Below are 22,509 nucleotides of genomic sequence, written 5' to 3' on the forward strand. Positions count from 1 at the left end.
ATCTATTTAACCATATAAATTAACTCATAATCATAACTTACTTGAGTTTTGAAGATCCTGGGATGAAGATGAGAATGTGGTGGTTGTGTGTATGGTGTTCCTTCTTCTAATCCTCCTTCGTAGTTGCTAATCACCATTTGATCTTGATGTTACTTGAATATGAGTGTGTGTATATGATTTGAATTTTGAATGTGGATTATGGTGATGCGTGTGTGTGCCGTAAATATAGAGAGAAAGAGGGAATTTGGAGTTTCTCGGAGCTTAGATTGCAATATTTGGTGGTTTTGAAGGCAATGAATCACTCGGTGAAGCGCTACTTGTTCAAGAACGAAGACTATGGGTTTTATCGCCTTTAATCTTTCGTTTCTATTGTTTTTTCACCTTGATTTCTTTTATCATTGTTTGTTTGATTTTAATATGCTAGACTAAACATTATACACTGCATAGGCTTATGATGAACCATCGTTGATGTTTTGATTATAGTTGGATTGTTTCTTTTCGTTATGATTTTATGATTTAGTAAACTATTTGATTTTACTTGATTAACGTGTATGTGCAATTGGTTTGGTTGTTCTAGTTTTATTATTCCACATAGTCCTTGGTGATTGTTTCATATGATAGGATTTTGTTAGGTCATTTACTGTGTGTTCTTGACTAGTTTATGAATGAATTCAAACAAGATCATAGGAATAATATTATTAGTCAAACGAATAAAAGTGTGTTGCTAACCTAGAAAGTTGTAAGGTGATAGGTTATTGTTAGATCTTTGTTGATTAATATTGCTAGATTTAGTTCTTCGTAAGGAGTCCATCTATGTTTGATTAATCAACCTTATCTAGCGAGTCAATTGAGTTTATTAAATTACCTTTGATTTCTGCATTGTAAGGTGAGATTTCACTATAAATGTACTCTTTCATAAATTAATTTGATAACCGTAAGGGAGTTTAATTTATAAACTGGTGTGTCTTAAAACTTATTAGAAACTCATAGGTGTCTTCTTGAGAAGGGTCAAAGGTTCTATTCGGGTTTTATTTTAAGTGTCTATTTTACGATTCCAGTTCCATAACTATTATTTTCCAACTATTTGATAACTGAAACTTCAGGGATTCTAGCATAGGTGGTTTTTCATTATCATCTGAATCAGTCACACTTGCTTGTCTTATGTTTCATTAATTGTCTTTTATTAATTAGTTTATTTTATTAATTGAATATAATATAGTTTTAACCCCCGCCCCCCCCCCCCTTAAATAATATTAATACATAGTCGAATCAGTAAGTCGAGTCTAATTTGCTAGTTACGTAATTTAAATAGTCTCGTGGGTTCATTATCCGGACTTACTTAGTTGTACTAGAGTCGACCGGTACACTTGTCGGTTAGTTTTTAAGAGTTTAGAGTATTACTTAGTGTCTAGATTAGCATATTTTAGTTAATAAATTGTTTGACTACTTTTAGCACATCAAATTTCCGGCAACGTTGCCGGGGACTCTTGGCGATTACGTTCATTAGCTTTGATTAGACTTACTTGTTACATACGTGTTGTTTGTTTTGTTTTTGTTATCGAGTCGTAGGAGTCTAAGCAGCTTTTATCTTACTTTTTATTTTTCTTTTTGTTTTTCGAGTCAGTTTTGAGTCGTAAGAGTTAATTAGGTTAATATGGTTTAGTTTTATTGCTTTAAATTATTTTGTTTTTTTATATATCGTTTGTTAATACTATTTGGTGCTCGTGATTCTTTTCTGTTTAAGTTTGTCTTTATAGTGATCGTCATGGAGTGTTACTACGAGCCTAGATTCTGCGTGGTGTTTGATAAGATGGGGAATGTTATCGGTTGTAAAGATTCATCTGGCGCAATGATGGATCACATACCACATTCAGAAGAGATATTACATGATTTCTTACGTGTCATCCATAGTTGTGATACAAATGCACCACTTTCGGATATTGTAGAGGATTTTAGACTAGGCTTAATGAGTAAAATACAATTGAACGAGCCGATGATCAAGTTTAAGGATGTTGGGTTGCAAAATCAGACAGAGGATTGTATTCCCTCTTGGGAGGACGAGTCAGATGACGAGATCACTCAAGTAACAGAGACGAAAATGAACGTTGAAGTCCTACCTCCGATTTCACAGGTTACTTTTACTAATTACGGGAATGACTCTGATGATGAGATAAATGAAGAAGAGTGGGTTGCTTGCTTATCAGAGGTCGTTAGTGAAGAAAGAAGAGAAAGAGATAGAGGTGAACTGGATTTGGGAGATTCACTTGAGTTGATGTTTGGTGTTGAGGAAAAGGTTGAGAATAAGTAGTGTGAGGACAAGTTTTTGGATTTGGAGTTAGAATGTTTGCCTAAGTACGATGAAATAGGCGAGTTCGATTGTTGTTCATTAGTCTCAACATAAGACATTAATCGATCGTCGTCACATCCATTTATACGGACTTTAATTTATAATCAAATTCAATCACACCACATATTGCTTTTGCACTTACTTTTCTTCTCATGTACACTCATCTTCGCCTCTAGGATCTCCAATTCGCAAATGTCAGTTTTTAACATGTCTTTTAAGCATGACAAATATATATAAAACATCAAACTCAGCTTAATTGTAAGCATAATATCACATTAAAAAGATTCATTCAAACTACTAATTCAAGTTGGTTTGTTACGCCTCGTTGAACACAATTCGAGCCTGATGATTTGCGGCCTTATATTAAAACGTTTGTAAAAAATGGGATAGGAAATAAAAGTATCAATACTAAATTATTTAAAACTGTTTTTAAGAAAGGGATCGATATATCGAGGGGATTAAAGAAGATTTGGACACATAAGGTAAGTGGAATTTGTCACCTTACGTCGATTTCCTTTTATTTATTTTTTCTGTTACTTTTTTCATGCATGAAACCTTTTTATCTCGACATAAATTATTGCATGTGTGGGCACAAAAATAATGACGCTATCCACTCATCCCCTAATCCTTCGATCTCCCATATTCCTAAATTATAATGACCTTGATCTATAAGTTTTGATACATTAAAGTACCAATGAACCAAGTTCATGATTTAGTCAGCAATTTTCCTAATCGTAGTAGGCGAGTGGTGTGCTATAGCTGTAAGCAGACGATCGGTTACTCTATTACTACATGTTCAAATTTTATTTTCATCGGTTTCCTCCTATAACCGCGAATTCAATGTCACTTACCTAACACAGGCTGTGATTTAATGGTTCTTCCGTTATGGTCCAGTAAGTTTTTCGATAATAGGTTCTCATAACTCGTCATGTTGGATGAATTCGGATGATCAGACGATCGAGTGGCTCTTTTAAAGTTCTTTAAATGAAAGGAAGCAGAATACATTTGATATTAGGTATAGAAAATCAAATTCATTTATATAAAAATACATTCAATACAACATTCAATACTGAAAACAATTCAAGGGTTACGTTAGCTAGGAGAGACCAAATAAAGGTAAAAACATGTAATCAAGAGGTGCACAATTATTTATAAAGAAGGTACACTTTGACATCAAACCAAAATCAATTACGATCAAGATCACACTACCACATCAGTGGTGTGATTAGCCGCACTTGGACTACACCATGTTGATTGTGTTTTGGTCCTTTCCTTCTGGAACTCTCGGCTCATCCAGTTCACTCATTTTTTCTTTGAACTCGGTGATTTTTTCATCGATAACCGGCTTCTTGTTCTTGTAAACAAAATACAATATAATTTGAATGATACCAAAGGTGAATCCGAGCGTATTTGGGATCTGTTAACAAGAAATCAAACGTTAGAAACTTGAAGAAAAATATGAGGAAAAATTCGCAAGATCTTAGTCTTGATTACCGCAATGTTGAAGTCCCCAAGAAGTAGACCATAAAAGAACCACATGACAGCACTAATCGTAAGAGCGATTGACAAAAGAATTGGCATGTACGCAACACTTTTGGTCTTGATCACTTGTCTCTGAAAAACAAAGTAAATTTAAAAATAGTTTTCTTTTCATTGCTACAAAGTTAGTATTATCGCTAATTGTAGGTATGGATTCACATACCCTAAATCAATTTATAATCTAAAATTTGAAATACTTTTATTATATAATGCTATTTATTTTCAAATTCTTTTTAATAGTATTAATATTATAGATTTCCTAAAACCTGGATCCAACAATAGCTGTACTTTAATATCTATTCCTCTAATTTCGGAGATATGGGAAAGATTTGTTCCCATCCTACCTCCCGGCCTTAAGTATCAATAGCTTACTATGAGTGAAATTTTATTAGATATGTATGTTGTTTGTTTTTATACGTACCAGGACACCTAAAGGCGCGACAAAAACACACAGAGAAAATATAAGACAAATCCATCCGACAATTGCGCAACGCTTATCTCCTTTTGTAAGGAATTGAGTTAGAAGAACAATCAATCCAAATCCAACAATTATGAACAATGTGATCAACTTCAAACTGTCCATCTGCACATGAAATAATGCTTCCAAATAATTAGGGCTAAGAGAAATTAACAATGATCAAAACAGGAAAACAAATCTAAAAATCACAAACCCTGGCTTTCGTAGGCGCATAGATGACGTAAACACAAAGATAAAACGTTTGTATGACTATGCCGACGGAGTTGATGGTGATAAGAAGCATGGCATCATGGCCCTTTAGCAACGCGTAGTAGATCCACAGCATGGCACTAAACAATCCCACCACATAAGGTATCGATTGAAACCCTTCGGTTGACTTCTTTTTGTAAACTTTGTAGAACGTCGGCCTGTTTTTTAAATGCAAAAATGGTTGAGCTAAGTGTGTGTGCATGAAGAGATATAAATAGATATCTAAACCTAGGCTAATTACAGATGATATATATGATGAAAAGAGGATTCAAAACTCACAGTGGTGAAAGAAACACCAGGAATGAGACAATATTGCCTGCAAAACATGCATAGTGCTATGTTAGCTAAGTTTAGCTAGGATTAGGGTTTATTAAGGCTTGGTTGGCAACCTCTATATATTCCATGCATCATGCATGCTTTTATATATTTATTACTATTAATGAAAGAAAAAGTTAAACACACACACATATATATATAAATGATATTATTAACGAGAGAGATCGAGTACCCATAAGGCCAAATCCAAAAGTCAAGAGGTGATGGTATTGACCAGCAACCACCATTTTTACAGCTTATGCTCTTGAAGTCAGATACTTAAATCAACCAGTTACAGTGAACTGATGCTGTGGCTGCTGCTGATGGTGGTGATGAGAAATGCTGCAGTAGATGGTTTATATAGAGGGGTTGTGGGTGGTGGATGGTGGGGCCATGATATAGAAAGTTCTATTTATTTTATATTTAATCATATCATAAAGTTGGAAATTAAACTAAAGAAGACCGAAATACTTTAAAGATTTATAAAAGACTATCTGCTTTCCCAGTGCATTATTTTCTTTTCACACCATGCTATCACATACTTCCTTTCCGACCATCTCGTGAAATGATCATAATAATTTTCCCTCTATTATTTCTAGTACATAACCTGAGCATTATTATACAAATTTGTAAAACGTGCATATTAATTCATTACTTGTTTACACACAATTCCAAACCCAAAATATGTTCATTATATATGTTTTCTTAAAATATGGGTTATAGTCCATAAAGAAATTTAAACGAGTTTACGTGAACAGCCAAGCTCTATCTACCAATAAAATGAGTGCATAAATAAGGATAATAGATTCGATCGGTGTTTTATTAAAAATTGAAATCTGAGCATTATCATACAAATTTCTGACCATCTCGTGAAATGATCATAATAATTTTCCCTCTATTATTTCTAATACATAACCTGAGCATTATTATACAAGTTTGTAAAACGTGCATATTAATTCATTACTTGTTTACACACAATTCCAAACCCAAAATATGTTCATTATATATGTTTTCTTAAAATATGGGTTATAGTCCATAAAGAAATTTAAACGAGTTTACGTGAACAGCCAAGCTCTATCTACCAATAAAATGAGTGCATAAATAAGGATAATAGATTCGATCGGTGTTTTATTAAAAATTGAAATCTGTTACATTATGTCAACCTAAAATTATAGCATATCATCTTTTTTATTTAATTTGTTTTTTCTTCTCTTTCTTGCTTTCATTCTTTTCATTTATTTGTTCATTCTAACTCAGGGAGGAGCTTGGTACCAAAAGGGTATAAATCTCGAATTTTTCAATCCCAAATTACTCAAAAACTTGATACCGGTTCAAAAATGCTCGGTTCGGTACTGATATGGTACAGTAATGGTATCGTAAGAAAAGTTTTCAGTAAATACCGATACCGGTACCAATCCCGATTCTCACAAAAACTTGATATCGATCGGTACTAGTACCGAACGCTCATTTCGGTAGGATTCGGTACTAAAACTAGTTTAGTATTAATACCCGATACTATTTGCTCTTCTCTATTTTAACTTAAATAAAAGTATCCATGGCCTTCATGTGTCTGTTTAGCGGTACATTTGATCTATGTATTAGTATACAGATTGGTTTCAGGAAGCAAGGTGGTACCTCTAGTGACCAATGCCGTATCTAATACTCCTTTAAAATTTCAGAGCTTGGTACGAGAAAAAATAACCCTAAAATCATGATAAATAATTTGACGAGTTTACCAAATTTTTTGCATTTCCAAAAGCCCATACGGAACAAAGCAAATAATAATAATAATAATAATAATAATAATAATAAACTTATTAAAATAACTCATAAAGTATATAAAAAAAATCTTTTTTCTATAAAATTAATCCCTATTCAGGAGAATATATATATATATATATATATATATATATATATATATATTAAAAACCACTTTAAGTTTTAAGAAATCGAATGAACCAAACATAACAATTTTTTTTATTTTGAAATTGTTTTGACATATATGTAATACGTAAGTATATGTAACGTAAAAAAATTATAGTATTTTTTTATACACCGAATCGACTTATAACATGTGAACCTGTGTAATCATCAAAAATATTTATTTTCTCTCCTGATTAATTTTTAATCAGATTTATTGTCAGTCACATATTTCATACTCATTTAATTAAATGTGTGGTCCATATTGAGTTATTAAATTTCTTACAACTTATTAAGGTTTTCAAAATATCTCTCCCTTATATATCTCTTTTTTACTCTCTAAATGAATGTTCAAATTTTATTTTCATTGGTTTCTTATCATAACCTCTTCAATGTCAGTTACCTAATACAAACAATGATCTATCGGTTCTGTTATGATCTAATAAATTTTCTAATAACATGTTCTCATAATAAGAAAAACTCAATACATAGTATGGCACACAACTCGTCGTATTGGATAAAGTCGGAAGAGATGGATAGCTCTTTTATAGTTCTTTAATAAAATGAAGCAGAATACGTTATGTATCGAAAATAAAATTTATTTATATAGTAATTCATTTAATACCTAAACAATACATGTAATCAAGCGGTGTACAATTAATTATAGAGAAGGCACACTTTGACATCAAACTGCAACTTCAGTGATGTGATTAATCACACTTGGACTACATCATATCGATTGTGTATTGAGCTTTTCCTTCCGGGACTCTCGGTTCATCAACTTCACTCGTATTTCTTTGAATTCAGTGATGTTTTCGTCAATTACTGGCTTCTTGTTCTTGTAAACAAAGTAGAGTATAACTTGAATGATACCAAAGGCGAATCCAAGCGTATTTGGGATCTGTAAGCAAGAAATTGAGCGTTAGAAAATTGAAGAAAATTATGAAATATTTTGCAAGATTTTAGTATTGATTACCGCAATTAATGTTAAAGTCCCAAAGAAGTAGAACATAAAAGAACCACATAAAAGCATTAAATGTAAGAGCGACTGAAGAGGTAGGTCCCAGCAGAGCCCAGTTGGACCCGCAAGACTTACCTTGAACAGGGACGTCTGCGCAACGACCAACTGCTCCAGCAGGACCCACCATGCTCAGAGAACCTTACGCGCAGTACGCCAGCTGTACCCGCAGGAAAAGCCTCCCAATGGTGAAGTACCCCGCCTGTTCCCGCAGCTGCGGATACAAGCCATCAGGGAAGGCTACCCGCAGTAACAGCAAGGCTACACGCACAAGGCATTAGCTACTTCAGTAGTCACATGAAGGAATGAGCAAGGCAGGAATACTCCCGCCCAAATGAGCCAGTCCGTATGCTTCTGGAAGATCTTTCGTACTATACCTACTAAGGTATGGCGGAACAGACAATTTGACCAGAACAGCCCATGAACCAATCACAGGGTGACAGCTCACCGACAACAATACGAGGAGGAGCACCCTCTAGTACTGTTTGTCACTATTAGCCGCTGCCTACTCACCAACCCTTACGATGGGACGTGCGCAGCCTACAGTTGGTGGAACAGTGCGTAGCCGGCAGTAAAGGAACAGTGTACAGCCGACCTTTACTGTTGGCCGTAGCCTATCCACCAACCAGCATGGTCTGTGCGTAGTCCACTGTTGGTGGAACAGGAATACTATTCAGCCGGCTGTACCTTCTAGGAAACCTACCTTCGGCTATAAATACTCCAACACCTTGGAATGGTAAGGACATCATCTGATATCTCAATCTTATCTAGCAATCTCTTAATATACACTTATATTCAGAGCAATCTAGTCTGATTCTCACACCGGAGGGTGGTCACAAGGAGGAACCCCCCCTTCTCAGTGACGAGCTTACGGTGTCTGTTTTGCAGGTCCCCTGAAGAACAAACCTTCTCTGCTGGACCTCATCCTCGTGGGAAACATTACTTAACCCCCAGATTATCCATAATCTGCCCCGGGTCACTTAGTGTTTCTTCATTGGCGCCATCCGTGCATAAAAGCTAGAACTAGTCCTTAGTTTTTTCAAAATTTCTGAAGAAATGGTTAACGTTACTCCGGTCCAAAGGCCAGTAATCGACCAAGAAACCCCGGTAACCACAACCCACCGGCGGTTATACAAATCTTACGAACACTACCCCGGTTACCCAAGCCGGGGCAAGTGCAGTAAATATTCCACTGGGGTTCACTGATGCCCAGTTGGAAAAACGAACGAGGGTCCCTCGCCAAACACTAGATCAAGTTAAGGCGTGGGCCGAGGCACGTCAGAAAGAGTTCCAAACTGAATTGGATGAACGCTTGCGTTCAGTTCAACAGGCTGACGAATTCGGCAGTACTCGCCAACACCTCAATATGAACAGTGAGTGCGAGTACTCAGACGATGAGAGGGAAGAATCCGATACCGACGCAAACCCTCGCCATAAGGCGAAAGGGAAGCGTAAGGAAACGGACTTCCAACCAAAAAGGAATTTTGGGGAAGCCTTTAAACCAACGAATGCGGAGAGAAACCCGCGTGACTTCTCCAAAACCTTTAGACCAACTGCTACAAATGCAGGAAAGTCGAAGTTCGCAAGGGACATTGCGGAAGCAATCGCCCCGAGAAGTGCCAAACAAATGTCCAACATTGGCACTTACGATGGTCTATCCGACCCAGACGACCACTTGAACAGATTCATTGCGGGGGCAACCGTCAGTAATTGGACGGAGCTCACGTGGTGTTATATGTTCCAGATGACTCTGGTTGGAGCGGCCAGGGCATGGTTCGACCGTTTACCGGTCCACCACATTTATGATTGGGCGGACTTTCAGAACAAGTTCAGCCAGCACTTCAGCCAGCAGAGGAAATATACTGAAGAACAGTGGACGATCCTCAAGTGCGTTAGAGAGAAGGATGAATCTTTACTAGACTTCATCACTCGCTTCAACTCCAAAAAGCTAAGTCTCGGCAACATAAGTGAAGATCTTGTTCGCGCCGCTTTCATCTAGGGCGCCGAATACCCAGAGCTTATCCGCACACTGACGGGTAAGGATGGCATGCCATAAACATGGGATGCCATCATGACGGCGGCCAAGCGCTTTGCCGAGACGGAGAAGCAGCTGGGAAGGGATCTTCCCCAGAGTACACACCTCTACACGCAGAGGACTAAAGAAAACAATGTTCGGATCGCCCGGCAGAACAAAAAGAGGAAGCTAGGTATCTGGCAGTCAAGGGTAAACTTTGACACCTCATCCAGCTCTCACCCTCTTGTTGGCGGAAGAAATCACACACACCCTTCAAGCCAAAAACACCGGTGGACGCCACTCACCAAAAGCGTCACGGAGATATTTGCCACTGAAAAGCTACCATGGCCAAAAGCTCCAATGATCCGGCAGCGACCTAATGCGGATCAGAGCAAATCCTGTGACTTCCACGGGACAAAAGGTCATAGTACGGAAGAGTGTACATCCTTGAAGGATATTGTTGAAGCATTCGTCAAGGATGGAAGACTGGCACACCTGGTGGCATCAATCAAGAAAGGAGGAAGGAACGACAACCGGTACCGAGGCAACGGACGAAAGCCCGTTGACATCAGCATCAACATGGTTCATGGCAAAATCAGAGGAAGAAAAAGGCGAACGACAGAACCATGTGCGTGGAAGGAAGCTGAGGTGCGCTTCCCGCGAGTGCCAGGAGGACCCAGCAAAGAAGGCCCTATCGTCATCAAAAGCCAACTGGGGCACTACATCACTTCCCGCACTCTTGCTGACAACGGCGCCTCGTCAACGGTGATGTACAGGTAGTTCTTCGACAAGCTAGATGACGAAGACAAAGAGCGCCTGGAGACAATCTGCGCCTCGATGGAAGGGTTTGATGGCAGCACAAACACCCCCCTGGGCATCCTATCTTTCCTCGTCACTCTCACGGACGGGAATCACTCACGCACAGAAGACTTGAACTTTGTCAAAATGAGGAAGCCACACCACACATACGACATTCTCTTCGGAAGAGACGGGATGGCAAGATTCAACGCCGTGGTATCCTCAGTCCACGGCATGATGGGATGGCCAACAGCTGAGGGTGTAGCGATGATCACCGGCATTCCCCAGGTATGCATCGCGTCTGTCTCATCTAAACCCAAATCAAAGATGGCTAAACCAACCATCACCGAGCCAGAAAGATGGGCCTTCAACGGCAAGTACCCCGACCAGGCCGTTTCCATTGGCCCAACAGTTGTTGATCCCACACGCACCTTACTCAAGCGCTTATTACAGAAAAACGCTGACATCTTCGCGTGGACACCAGCTGACATGACTGGTGTACCCCGAAGTAAGGCAGAGCATAAGCTCAAATGCGATCCGGCTGTTACGCCAATCGTACAAAAGCGCAGAGTAATGGGGCCAGAACAAACTAACGCGTGTAGAACCCAAGTCAAGGAACTCCTTGACGCAGGCATCGTACGCGTTAGTAGATATCAAACTTGGGTTGCAAATCCCGTTATGGTACCGAAGAATAACAAACAATGGCGCATGTGCATAGATTTCAAGGATTTGAACAAAGCATGCCCCAAAGATTGTTATCCGTTGCCTGAAATTGATCTTAAGGTGGATTCGTTGGCACCGTTCCGCCTTAAATGCTTCCTGGACGCGTATAAGTGGTACCATCAAATCCACATGGCCGTTGATGATCAGGACAAAACCGCTTTTCGGACGCCCGATGGCACATTTTGTTATCAAATGATGCCATTCGGACTTAAGAATGCCGGGTCCACATACCAACGCCTAATGGACAAAGAGTTTCATGCCCAAATTGGGAGGAACTTGGAAGTCTACATGGATGACTTGGTCATCAAAAGCCCTGACCCAGAAGCGATGTTGAAAGACATCGAAGAAACTTTCAACACGCTCAGGAAGATAAACATGAAGCTCAACCCGAGCAAGTGTGCCTTTGGAATGGAAGAAGGGAAGTTCTTGGGGGCATCGTCACTAAAGATGGCTTCAGAGCGAACCCTGAAAAGGGCGAAGCCATTATCAAAATGGAATCACCTACTACCATCAAACAGGCTCAGACACTGAATGGACGACTAGTGGCACTTAATCGCTTTTTGGCAAACCACGCGGATAAGTCGTTTCCCTTCGTGTCAACGTTGAGAAAATGTTTAAAGAAAACGTACTTCCGCTGGACACCAGAAGCGGAAGCAGCTTTTCAGGAGATTCGGTCACGCTTGATCGAACTCCCAACGCTCACAGCACCAAAAGCGGGGGAGGAGTTAATCCTATACCTTTCCGCAACAGATAGAGCAACTGGGGCAGTCCTGCTAGTAGAGCGAAAAGGCATCCAGATGCCAATCTACTATGTCAGTCGTATCCTAACAGACGTAGAAACCCGGTACTCTACCCTCGAAAAATTAGTCTTAGCACTTATACACGCTTCACGCAGGTTATGACGATATTTCCAGGGTCACCCAATCACCATTCTCTCCAACTTCAAACTTGCAAACGTTCAAGGCAAACCCGAGTTATCGAGACGCCTAGCCAAATGGGCAATTGAGTTAGGGGAGTACGCGATAAAGTATAAGCCAAGACCAGCCATAAAAGGCCCGGTTTTGGCCGACTTTATTGCAGAGGTGCCTGCATCGCGGGAAAAAGAGTGCCAGGAAGAGGCTCAACCCTCTCCAGCACAAGACATCAATGATGTCTGGCGACTCTACACTGATGGAGCAGCCAGTAACGAGGGTTCAGGCGCAGGGCTGAAACTAACCAACCCAGCAGGCCAAGAATACACTTACGCTATTCGACTGAACTTTCCAAGTACGAATAACGAAGCCGAGTATGAGGCATTCTTGGCTGGGCTGAGAATTGTGCGTAAGATGGGAGTGAAAAACTTGGAAGCCCACGTGGATTCCATGTTAGTAGCCAATCAAATCAAACGGACGTACACGGCCGTGAATGACACAATGGCCCTGTACCTCGCACAAGCAAAATCCCTTATGCGCGATTTCAACGACTGCAAAGTCATACACGTCAAGCGAAGTGAAAACAAATCTGCGGATGCGTTAAGCAAGCTTGCATCATTAGCCTTCACCCACTTAGGAAAGGATATCCGCATTAAACTCCTCGAGACACCTTCGGTCCCGCACAAAGAAATTTGTGTCATCCAAACCGGCACGGAAACGTGGATGACACCAATAATAAAATACCTTGCGGCAGGTACACTACCAGAGTCAAAAACACAGGCAAGAAAACTACGCTGTAAAGCACTAAATTATCAACTCATCGATGACATCCTTTACAGACGTAACTTTCTTGGCCCACTCTTAAGAGATGTGGACAACCAAGATGCTGACTACCTCCTAAGGGAAGTACACGAAGGCATCTGTGGAGTACACGCAGGTCCCCGCGCTGTTGTAGCTAAGCTAAACAACGCGGGATACTTTTGGCCGGGGATGCATACGGATGCGCTGGCATACATCAGAAAATGCAGGTCTTGCCAGCTTTACGCACCCAACACGCACCGCCCGAAGAATGAACTTGTTCCAGTCACCTCTTCATGGCCATTTCAGAAGTGGGCCATCGATGTGACAGGCCCATTTCCTACAGCAGCAGGAAATGTTCAGTTCCTAGTGGTAGCCATCGACTACTTCACCAAGTGGATAGAAGCAAAACCCTTAGCCCAAACAACCGCGAAACATATCAAAAAATTTATTTGGGAATTTATTATTTGTCGTTTTGGACTTCCACAGAATTTGGTGAGCGATAACGGCACCAACTTTGCTGACAAGAAGCTACAACAGTGGCTGAAAGAACTTCAAATCACCTACACCTTTACCTCAGTGGCACACCCGCAAGGTAATGGTGAGGTGGAAAGAGCAAATAAGAGCTTCGTCGAAGGCATAAAGAAAAGACTCTTGGAACACAGATCCGGCTGGGTGGACGAGCTTCCGCACGTCCTTTGGGCAAACAGAACACTGAAGAAGGCCAGTACGGGAGAAACCCCGTTCAGCCTCACTTATGGCACTGAAGCCATGGTCCCGGTCGAAATTGGTTTACCCTCACCAAGGGTCTTGATTCAGCCAGAAGACAATGATGCGGAAAGACGGTTGGACCTTATGCTAACCAAGGAACGCAGAGACTTAGCCGCAGTGCGTGAAGAGAACTACAAGCGACAAATGCAAAAGTACTACAACACGCGGGTAAAACTCTGCAACTTCAATGTAGGAGACTACATACTGCGTAACAACGAGGCTTCGAACCAAGAACGCCCAGGAAAGCTGGCCCCGGTCTGAGAAGGGCCATACATTATCAAAGAAGTCCTGGGAAAGGGCGCATACCTGCTCGAAAGGCTCGATGGCACTCCCATCCCAAGAACATGGAATGGAGCTCAATTACGCAAATGTTATATGTAGATCAATTCCAAACTTGTAAAGAAAAGGCCTAGAGCCACTTCTAATGGAAATGATTCTCCTTTCACAATGCGTTGATAGCCTTACCTTTATACTTATGAACTTCCCACACTGATGTGCCGGTATTCACCGCATAAATGGGGGAAGAAGTAAGTCGTTACGTGTGGAAGGCGGCAAAACCCGCATAAACACAAACGCTAAAAATCTCAAGTTTTAAGGAAAACCTACACGCAGGTCAGATGTAAGTAAAGTTTAGCCATCCTTGTAAGTGCAAGTGACGGTCTTACCCGCACAATCACGAACAAGGAAGCAAAACTTCAACCTATCATCTACCACGTTCAAAGGTTAACTTATTCTGAACACTTAGAAAATTTCAAAGGAAAAGATGAGGAAAACTTCCACGCAGGTCAGATATAAGTAAAGTTAAGCCATCCTACTAAGTGTAAGTGACGGTCATACCCGCACAATCATAAAAGAGGAAGCGAAACAAACTTATAATTTACCACGTTAAAAAGTTAACTTATCTAAGTACTAAAGAAGTTGCTAAGTTAGATCAAAACAGGCGTAAAATAAACAAGGCAAAGAACTAACACAATCTTTATTCCATCAAATTCAAATATTACAAAGATAGCTATACAAAAGCAAAAATCTACGCTAATGGTGGAAAGGGATCTTCAGAATCAAGCTTCAGGACCACTTCCACTTGGACCCGCTCCATCAGTAGAGCGTGGTGGTTCAAGGAAAGCTTTAAGGATAGCTAGCCCATCATCAGCAGCAGCGACTTCGTTCACCTTCTCCACCACCGGATGCGGGAAGGCGGCATACTGATTCACTGCTTGGTCGTAAACAGCTTCAGTATCAACATTATACAAAGGGAAGTTGGAAGGCGGGATGCCTTTCTCAACGAACCATAGACCAAGCAGGAAGCCGGCCTTTTCCCCATCCTCATGAGAAGCGTTGAGGGCTGCGCTCATAGCATCGTCATAAGACGTCTCTGAGAAGACCCGATGCACAACCTACAAAGAAAAAATACAAGCATAAGAATCTTTTCTATTTACAAAGAAAAGCGTAAAGATATGAAAAGCTTACCTGAGACAACGCTTCTCGAAGAAGCCATTCCTTGGCAACCAGAGCTTCTTGGAGGGCGGCTTGAGCTTGGGTACAGGCGCGTTCGGCTTCACTTTTATTAAGGTTGGCAAGCAACACTTCCTTTGCAGCAGCCTCTTCGACGCCCTTTAGCTTCCGCTCAGTGTGGTCAAGCACGCCCCTCTGGTCCAGGATCTCTTGGAGCTTCTTCGCGTCCTCCATCGCCAAGGCATCATGAGCCTGCTGGAGAGCCTCTAATTTGGCTTTAAGCTCTTCATTCTCCACGCGTAGAGGCTCAGCAACAGCTTCAGCCTTGGTGGCCCTTTCAGTTGCGTTCCTAGCAGTTTCCTTAGCCAGCCGAAGCTGTTTATTAACAGCTTGGGCAGCCTTGGAGCGAGCCTCGAGACGGGCCTGAACCTCAACTTCAAGGGCCTTGAACGCCTTCTCCTTCTCCGCCGCCGCGGCGGAAAGCCTCCTATTCTCCTCCCGGACAGCCCGCGCCTGAGCTACTTCCTGAAGGCGAGCTGCTTTTAACATGTCGTTTTCACGACAAAGCAGCTCGACGCGAGGCTGCATCCGGGCCAGGAGAACCCGAAGCTCATTGCTTAGCCTACCCTCCTGGTAGCTAGCCATGGCTTCCCCCAACGCACCACAGGGAGCAGCGTGACGAGCCCACTCCACGCACTCCACAGGTGTGCGAAGGGTTGTTCCTCGGCGGATGTTCCAGCGTGGAACATACACTTCATTGGAATCCGACACTGCAAAAAAAAAAAACATAAGGCAGTTCGGAAAAGATGATAAAAATATATAAAATAGGCCAAAAGAACCCTACGCACCTGTAGGGTCAATAACAGGCCGATAGCCGCCAAACCCATCACCTGAACCCAACGGAAATCCATCCAAGAGGTCAGGCAGATGGGAAGGAGGCAGAGGTTGGCGATAAGCACCGGGCATACCTGAAGGATCGGCCGTCGTGGCCGATGACGGAGGCGGCATGGTAACAGCCGCCGCGGTCGCCGTTGCGGAGTCCGCAACAAAAGTAACCGCCGGCTCAGTGAAAGATGCTGTAAAAATAGCACTCACAGCCGGCGGTGACGTCATCACAGCTGGAACAGTCGGCTCAAAGGAGTGAGCAACTGAACCAGCGGAAGCAGGCGCAGGCGCCTGGGTCGTCGCCTCAGGTAGGCTGACCAAGCCTACCGTCATTGGCGGGGAGGTACTCCTCTGCGCTCCACCCTGGAATGCGTCAACATCCACGCCTGCATAAAGAAAAGTATTAATGATGGAAAAACTATGAAGTTAAAGATAAAGGAAGTTTGTACTTACGGGTTTTCTTGAGCCTGAAAGTACGGACAGGCGGGGATGAACCCGATGGAGCCGGCCTCTTTGCGCCGCTCACCGTCGTCATCCGGGGCTCTCCGGAGGTGACAGTCGTCACAGCCTCCGGAGCGGTGGTCTTCTCACCACCGGGGTTCCCCGCCACCTCTTCGCTCTCGGCCTCGGAGTCAGACCGAGGCACCGGATCGGCAGTGGAGGCCACCTTCTCCTTCCCCTTCCCGCCGGCAGCCTTCTTCTTCCGCACCAACGGAGGACCATCTGCGGATTCCTCATCAGAACATAAGATTAGAGGAATTCCAGCAGAGGTTTCAACATTGAGGGGTCGAGGGTCGAATAGCGCCTTACCTGGCCGCCTGGCGCTCAGGATCTCGTGGCCTAGCGGGTAGACCTCCACGAACCGATCCGCCGTTTGTTCTAGGATGGGCAACTCGTTCTCGTCTAGAGCGCGAGTACCCATCCGAGCGGGACCGTCAGCCTCCCGCGGATACAGGAGCGACTGCAAGTCGTTCCCCTCTGAAATAAACAGGAAAAAAAAAAGTTAGAAGAGATTCTAAATCAACAAAAAGAAACAAAGCATACCGTAAGGAACAGAGTTCGAACCGTATTCGAGGACGATCGGGATCTTTCGCGCATCCGCATCCTTCCACACCCGGCTCATCCCGAGCATTACCATCCCGGACTCCGCAAACCGGTAAACCGGAGATTGGACCCGGGATATCTTCGAAAACCATTCCGCCTCCTCATAGTTGGAGGCGTGAAGGCTGGGAAGTGCTTGCCCATTTTTGAACTTCATGGCAAGGGGGATGGCGCAGGCGGAGATGTAGAAGAACTCCCGCTTCCACGAGCGAAGACTTCGCTCGGTTGCGCAAATCTTCAAACCCTTAATCCGGGTTATCAACGTATACCACCCCTGGATGCACCTCCAGGAGTAGAAGGTCATCAGGCGGTCAACATAGGGCTCAATGCCCAGAATCCGGCACACCCACTCGAAGTGCCGGATCTTGGCAATCGCCATCGGATGCACCTCGGTCAGGTGCACACCGTGCCTCTCCAGGACACGGTACACAAACTTTGTCAATGGGAATCTAAGATTCCCATAAACAAAGAATGCAGCATATACCCCGATCTTGCCTCTGGGGGCATCGTACACTGTCTGATGGGGTTCAGGAAACTCAGGCTCGAGAGACTCGAGCATGAACTTCCTGACGACGTACTGGTACAGATCGACAGGCAAAGCACACTGGCACTCGCCAGCAGTACTCTTGTCGTCGGCTGTAGATTCGAGATCACGAGACGACATCTTGCAGATGAAAGAAAACGATTTCGAGAAATGGCTCGACTGAAAAGTTGAGTATTCACCGGAAATCGTTCTAAAGATGAAGAGAAAAGTGAAAGTGTGAATTACAAAGAACCCTCTCCCCCTTTATATACTAATCGCAATTAATGCGATGAATTTAATGCGGAAGAGAGAGAAAACGAAAGGTGCAATGAAACTATGACACGTGGCAAAAAGCAAGCTGGCAACAGCTGTTGAAAGGACGCGTACCATTAATTTCGCGGCCACGCGCCCGAAAAATCGCGCCCACGCGCCTGAAAAAGCGTCTGGAATGACCATGTACTGTCACGTCACCATAACTTCCTGCACGTCCTGACACAGTCAGAAGAAACCGTCGCACGACGTTTCAGAGGTTTGGACTGTTCTTATCCTTTCACCAACTCTTCGAATTTCAAAAAAAATTCAAAAAAGATTCAAAAGTAGGCGGGAAAATACCCCTTACCTTGGTAACCAAGTAACCATAAGACGGGTGCGGGTACAGTGTCAAGGCAAAACCCTTCACATACTTAGCACCCGCAGGGAATTGACACCAGGAATACCTTGGGAATAAAGTAACCGTAAGACGAGTGCGGGTACAGTGTCAAGGCAAAACCCTTCACATACTTAGCACTCTGCAGGGAATTCAAACCAAGAAGAATCTTCTGGGCCATGCTTGCGGAAACGGGAATAACATCCCCGCATGACGGGAACGTCGAGAACTATATTGTTTGAAACTCCAAGATGGAATTGGTGGTTTTAGCATAATTGATCACTATGTTGAAAACTATCAAAACCCCATGGAGAATCCACACAAGTGGGACTCAACGCTCCTGACTTGCGAGAAGGTTACAAACCTACCCGCTTCATACCCCAAGATCAAGCAGAAAAGTCGGGAATTTCTGCGTGACACCAGGAAAACCGCGGGAAGAATCACCACGGAAAACCTAAAAACTAAACCCTTTTCAAAACCCCTTGCTAAGTCCAAAAGTTCACCTCACTTATTAATAATTCATGAGAAGAACATTGGACTGGGGGGACTTGAAGAGGTAGGTCCCAGCAGAGCTCAGTTGGACCCGCAAGACTTACCTTGAACAGGGACGTCTGCGCAACGACCAACTGCTCCAGCAGGACCCACCATGCTCAGAGAACCTTACGCGCAGTACGCCAGCTGTACCCGCAAGAAAAGCCTCCCAATGGTGAAGTACCCCGCCTGTTCCCGCAGTTGCGGATACAAGCCATCAGGGAAGGCTACCCGCACTAACAGCAAGGCTACTCGCACAAACAGCAAGGCTACACGCACAAGGCATTAGCTACTTCAGTAGTCACATGAAGGAATGAGCAAGGCAGGAATACTCCCGCCCAAATGAGCCAGTCCGTATGCTTCTGGAAGATCTTTCGTACTATACCTACTAAGGTATGGGCGGAACAGACAATTTGACCAGAACAGCCCATGAACCAATCACAGGGTGACAGCTCACCGACAACAATACGAGGAGGAGCACCCTCTAGTACTGTTTGTCACTATTAGCTGCTGCCTACTCACCAACCCTTACGATGGGACGTGCGCAGCCTACAGTTGGTGGAACAGTGCGTAGCCGGCAGTAAAGGAACAGTGTACAGCCGACCTTTACTGTTGGCCGTAGCCTATCCACCAACCAGCATGGTCTGTGCGTAGTCCACTGTTGGTGGAACAGGAATACTATTCAGCCGGCTGTACCTTCTAGGAAACCTACCTTCGACTATAAATACTCCAACACCTTGGAATGGTAAGGACATCATCTGATATCTCAATCTTATCTAGCAATCTCTTAATATACACTTATATTCAGAGCAATCTAGTCTGATTCTCACACCGGAGGGTGGTCACAAGGAGGAACCCCCCCCTTCTCAGTGACGAGCTTACGGTGTCTGTTTTGCAGGTCCCCTGAAGAACAAACCTTCTCTGCTGGACCTCATCCTCGTGGGAAACATTACTTAACCCCCAGATTATCCATAATCTGCCCCGGGTCACTTAGTGTTTCTTCAGCGACCGACAAAAGAATTGGCATGTACACAACACTTTTGGTCTTGATCACTTGTCTCTGAAAAAAAAAGTAAATTTAAGAAATAGTTCATATTTCATTAATTGTTACAAAGTATATATTATTGCTATTTTTCTTTAAATGTTACGAAGTTAGTATTATTGTTAACTGTAGAAGATATGTACAGTCTAAATTTTGATATACTTTTATTATAAATTGTTAATAAATTTCAAATTTGTTTTCGTAATAGGATTAATTATATTCACTAAAACCATAATCCAACAATAGTTATACTTTTATATGTTTTCTTCTATCTTTGGGGATAGAGGAAAGATTTATTCCCATCGTATGTATCAATAGCTTCCTAGGAGTGAAATTTTATTATGTATATATTTATGTTTTTATACGTACCAAGATACCTAAAGGTGCCACAAAAACACAGATAGAAAATATAAGGCAAATCCATCCAACAATTGTGTAACGCTTATGATCTCCGTTTGTAAGGAATTGAGTTAGGAGAACAATCAATCCAAATCCAATAATTATGAAAAATGTGATTAGCTTTAAATACTCTTCCAAATAGTTAGTATGAAGAGAAATTAACACGTGATCAAAACATGAAAACAAATCTAAATTTTAATAGGCCTACCCTCGCTTTCGTGGGTGCATAGAAGACGAAAACACAAAAAAGGTTTGTGTGACAATGCCAACGGAGTTGATGGTGATCAGAAACATCAGATTTCCCTTTAGCAACCACCACATAAGGTATTGATTGAAACCCTTCAGTTGATTTCTTTTTGTAAATCTTATTGAACGTTGGCCTGTTTATTTTTTAATGCGAAAATGTTTGAACTGATAAGGAAAGTCAAAAGTGCATATATATAAGTGTGTATGCATGTGTATATATATAAACTTAGACTAACTATATATGGATGGTTTTAAAAGAGGATTGAAAACTTACAGTGGTGAAAGAAACACCCCGAATGAGACAATATTGCCTGCAAAATAGGCATAGTGTTAGGTAAGTTTAGGATTACAGTTTGTTAAGGTTTGCTAGTCAACATGTACATTCCATGCACCATCCATGCATTTATTTTATATATAATGGAGTATTATTCATGAAAAAGAAAGGAAATATATATATATATATATATATATATATATATATAATAGGTTCAAATAAGAATAAAGAGTTTCCTAAGAATGGTGAGAACCAACAAAATTTTGACATTTGGCATTACAAAGAACAATTTTAGTAAACTATGTCGGTTATAATAATGAAAGAGTTATAATTCTATGAAACTATGTCGGTTATTGGTAATTTTAAATCTCAACCATTGATTAACATGATCCAATGGCTATGATTTATTCCTAGTATTCCTAAGAAACTACTTATTTTTAGGATAACCCTCCTATATATATATATATATATATATATATATATATATATATATATATATATATATATATATATATAGAGAGAGAGAGAGAGAGAGAGAGAGAGAGGGGGGGGGAGGTTAACGTACAAATGATATTAACGTTTGAAACGTAAGAATCAAGTAAAGTAATTATATATACAAGTAGAGTAATTATGTAATTACATAATTACTCTATTTGTATATATATAATTACTCTACTTGATTCTCACGTTTAGCATGTTAATATATATATATATATATGGTAGGGTTAATGTAAAAAACAATATTTTTGTGAGAAGAATAAGAATAGATCTAGGCCCTTGGATCTATGATCTAGTGGTTGAGATCGGTAGTTTCTAAATAATTATATTGTTTTATATTTACATTGTATAGTGTCATATTTAGGTGGTTTGTTTTATTTTAAAGCTCTTCTCACACTTCTCACAAAACACTTGTTTTTTATTTGAACTCTTTTATATATATATATATATATATATATAGAGAGAGAGAGAGAGAGTACCCATAACGGCAAAGCCATCTTGCAAGAGTTGATGGTAGTGACCAGCAATTACCATTTTTACAGTTTATGCTCTTGAAATCAGACACTAAAATCAACCGGTTACTATGAACTAATGCTGCTGCTAATGGTGGTGATAAGAAATGTTTTGAGTAGATGCATGGTTTATATAGAGGGGATTGAGGGTGGTGAATACGTTGGGCCATGAGGTGCATAATCAATCGTTAAGTTGGATATTAAACTATAGAGTACTGAATTATCTAGTGAAATGAATTTACTTTTCTTTTTCACTCTAGTATGTTTATACATAAGCTAGCATAGTATAATCTTGTACAATAATATATCTGTCAACAAAACAGAAACATGTGTGCATAAATGAGGGCAAATGTACGAGATAACCTATGTCCTTGTTATTAAAAAACACATACGAGATGACCTCGACTCCAAATTGCATACCAAATATGAAAAACAAAATCAAATTGAAATTTAAAATCGAATGCATTTAATCAGTCCGCTTGATTTTGGTTCGTTAATCAAACCATGATTTCAATTACG

At 41.4% G+C, this 22,509-nt stretch overlaps 1 protein-coding gene across 2 annotated transcripts; it reads right to left on the reverse strand.

Annotated features, from left to right (window-relative positions):
- Window positions 1–3,384: 3,384 nt before the first annotated feature.
- On the reverse strand, window positions 3,385–22,033 carry LOC143532230 (bidirectional sugar transporter SWEET14-like). Of its 2 annotated transcripts, none has more exons than XM_077027341.1 (6): window positions 21,958–22,033; window positions 20,981–21,017; window positions 4,558–4,771; window positions 4,308–4,469; window positions 3,842–3,961; window positions 3,385–3,764 (listed from the first exon to the last, which is right to left on the reverse strand). In XM_077027341.1, exons 1-6 carry the CDS (start codon window positions 22,010–22,012, stop codon window positions 3,588–3,590), a joined length of 765 nt encoding a protein of 254 aa, XP_076883456.1. In that variant the 5' UTR covers window positions 22,013–22,033; the 3' UTR covers window positions 3,385–3,587. The 2 variants fall into 2 exon arrangements, with proteins under 2 accessions (XP_076883456.1, XP_076883455.1); XM_077027340.1 differs by lacking the exons at window positions 20,981–21,017; window positions 21,958–22,033 and adding exons at window positions 4,893–4,929; window positions 5,122–5,282.
- Window positions 22,034–22,509: the final 476 nt, after the last annotated feature.

This window comes from Bidens hawaiensis, unplaced genomic scaffold, assembly GCF_021521415.1.
Source record: "Bidens hawaiensis isolate Kalapana, Puna unplaced genomic scaffold, B.hawaiensis_p1.1 tig00009413_1, whole genome shotgun sequence".
NCBI lineage: Eukaryota > Viridiplantae > Streptophyta > Magnoliopsida > Asterales > Asteraceae > Bidens > Bidens hawaiensis.

Coding starts and splice junctions, on each gene's coding strand:
- LOC143532230 (XM_077027341.1), bottom strand. CDS start 22,012: ATGGTAATTGCTGGTCACTACCATCAACTCTTGCAAGATGGCTTTGCC. Junction 4,772..20,980: donor GGGGTGTTTCTTTCACCACT/GTAAGTTTTCAA, acceptor TTTAAAAAACAG/GCCGACGTTCTACAAAGTTT. Junction 3,962..4,307: donor TCGCGCCTTTAGGTGTCCTG/GTACGTATAAAA, acceptor TTTGTTTTTCAG/AGACAAGTGATCAAGACCAA.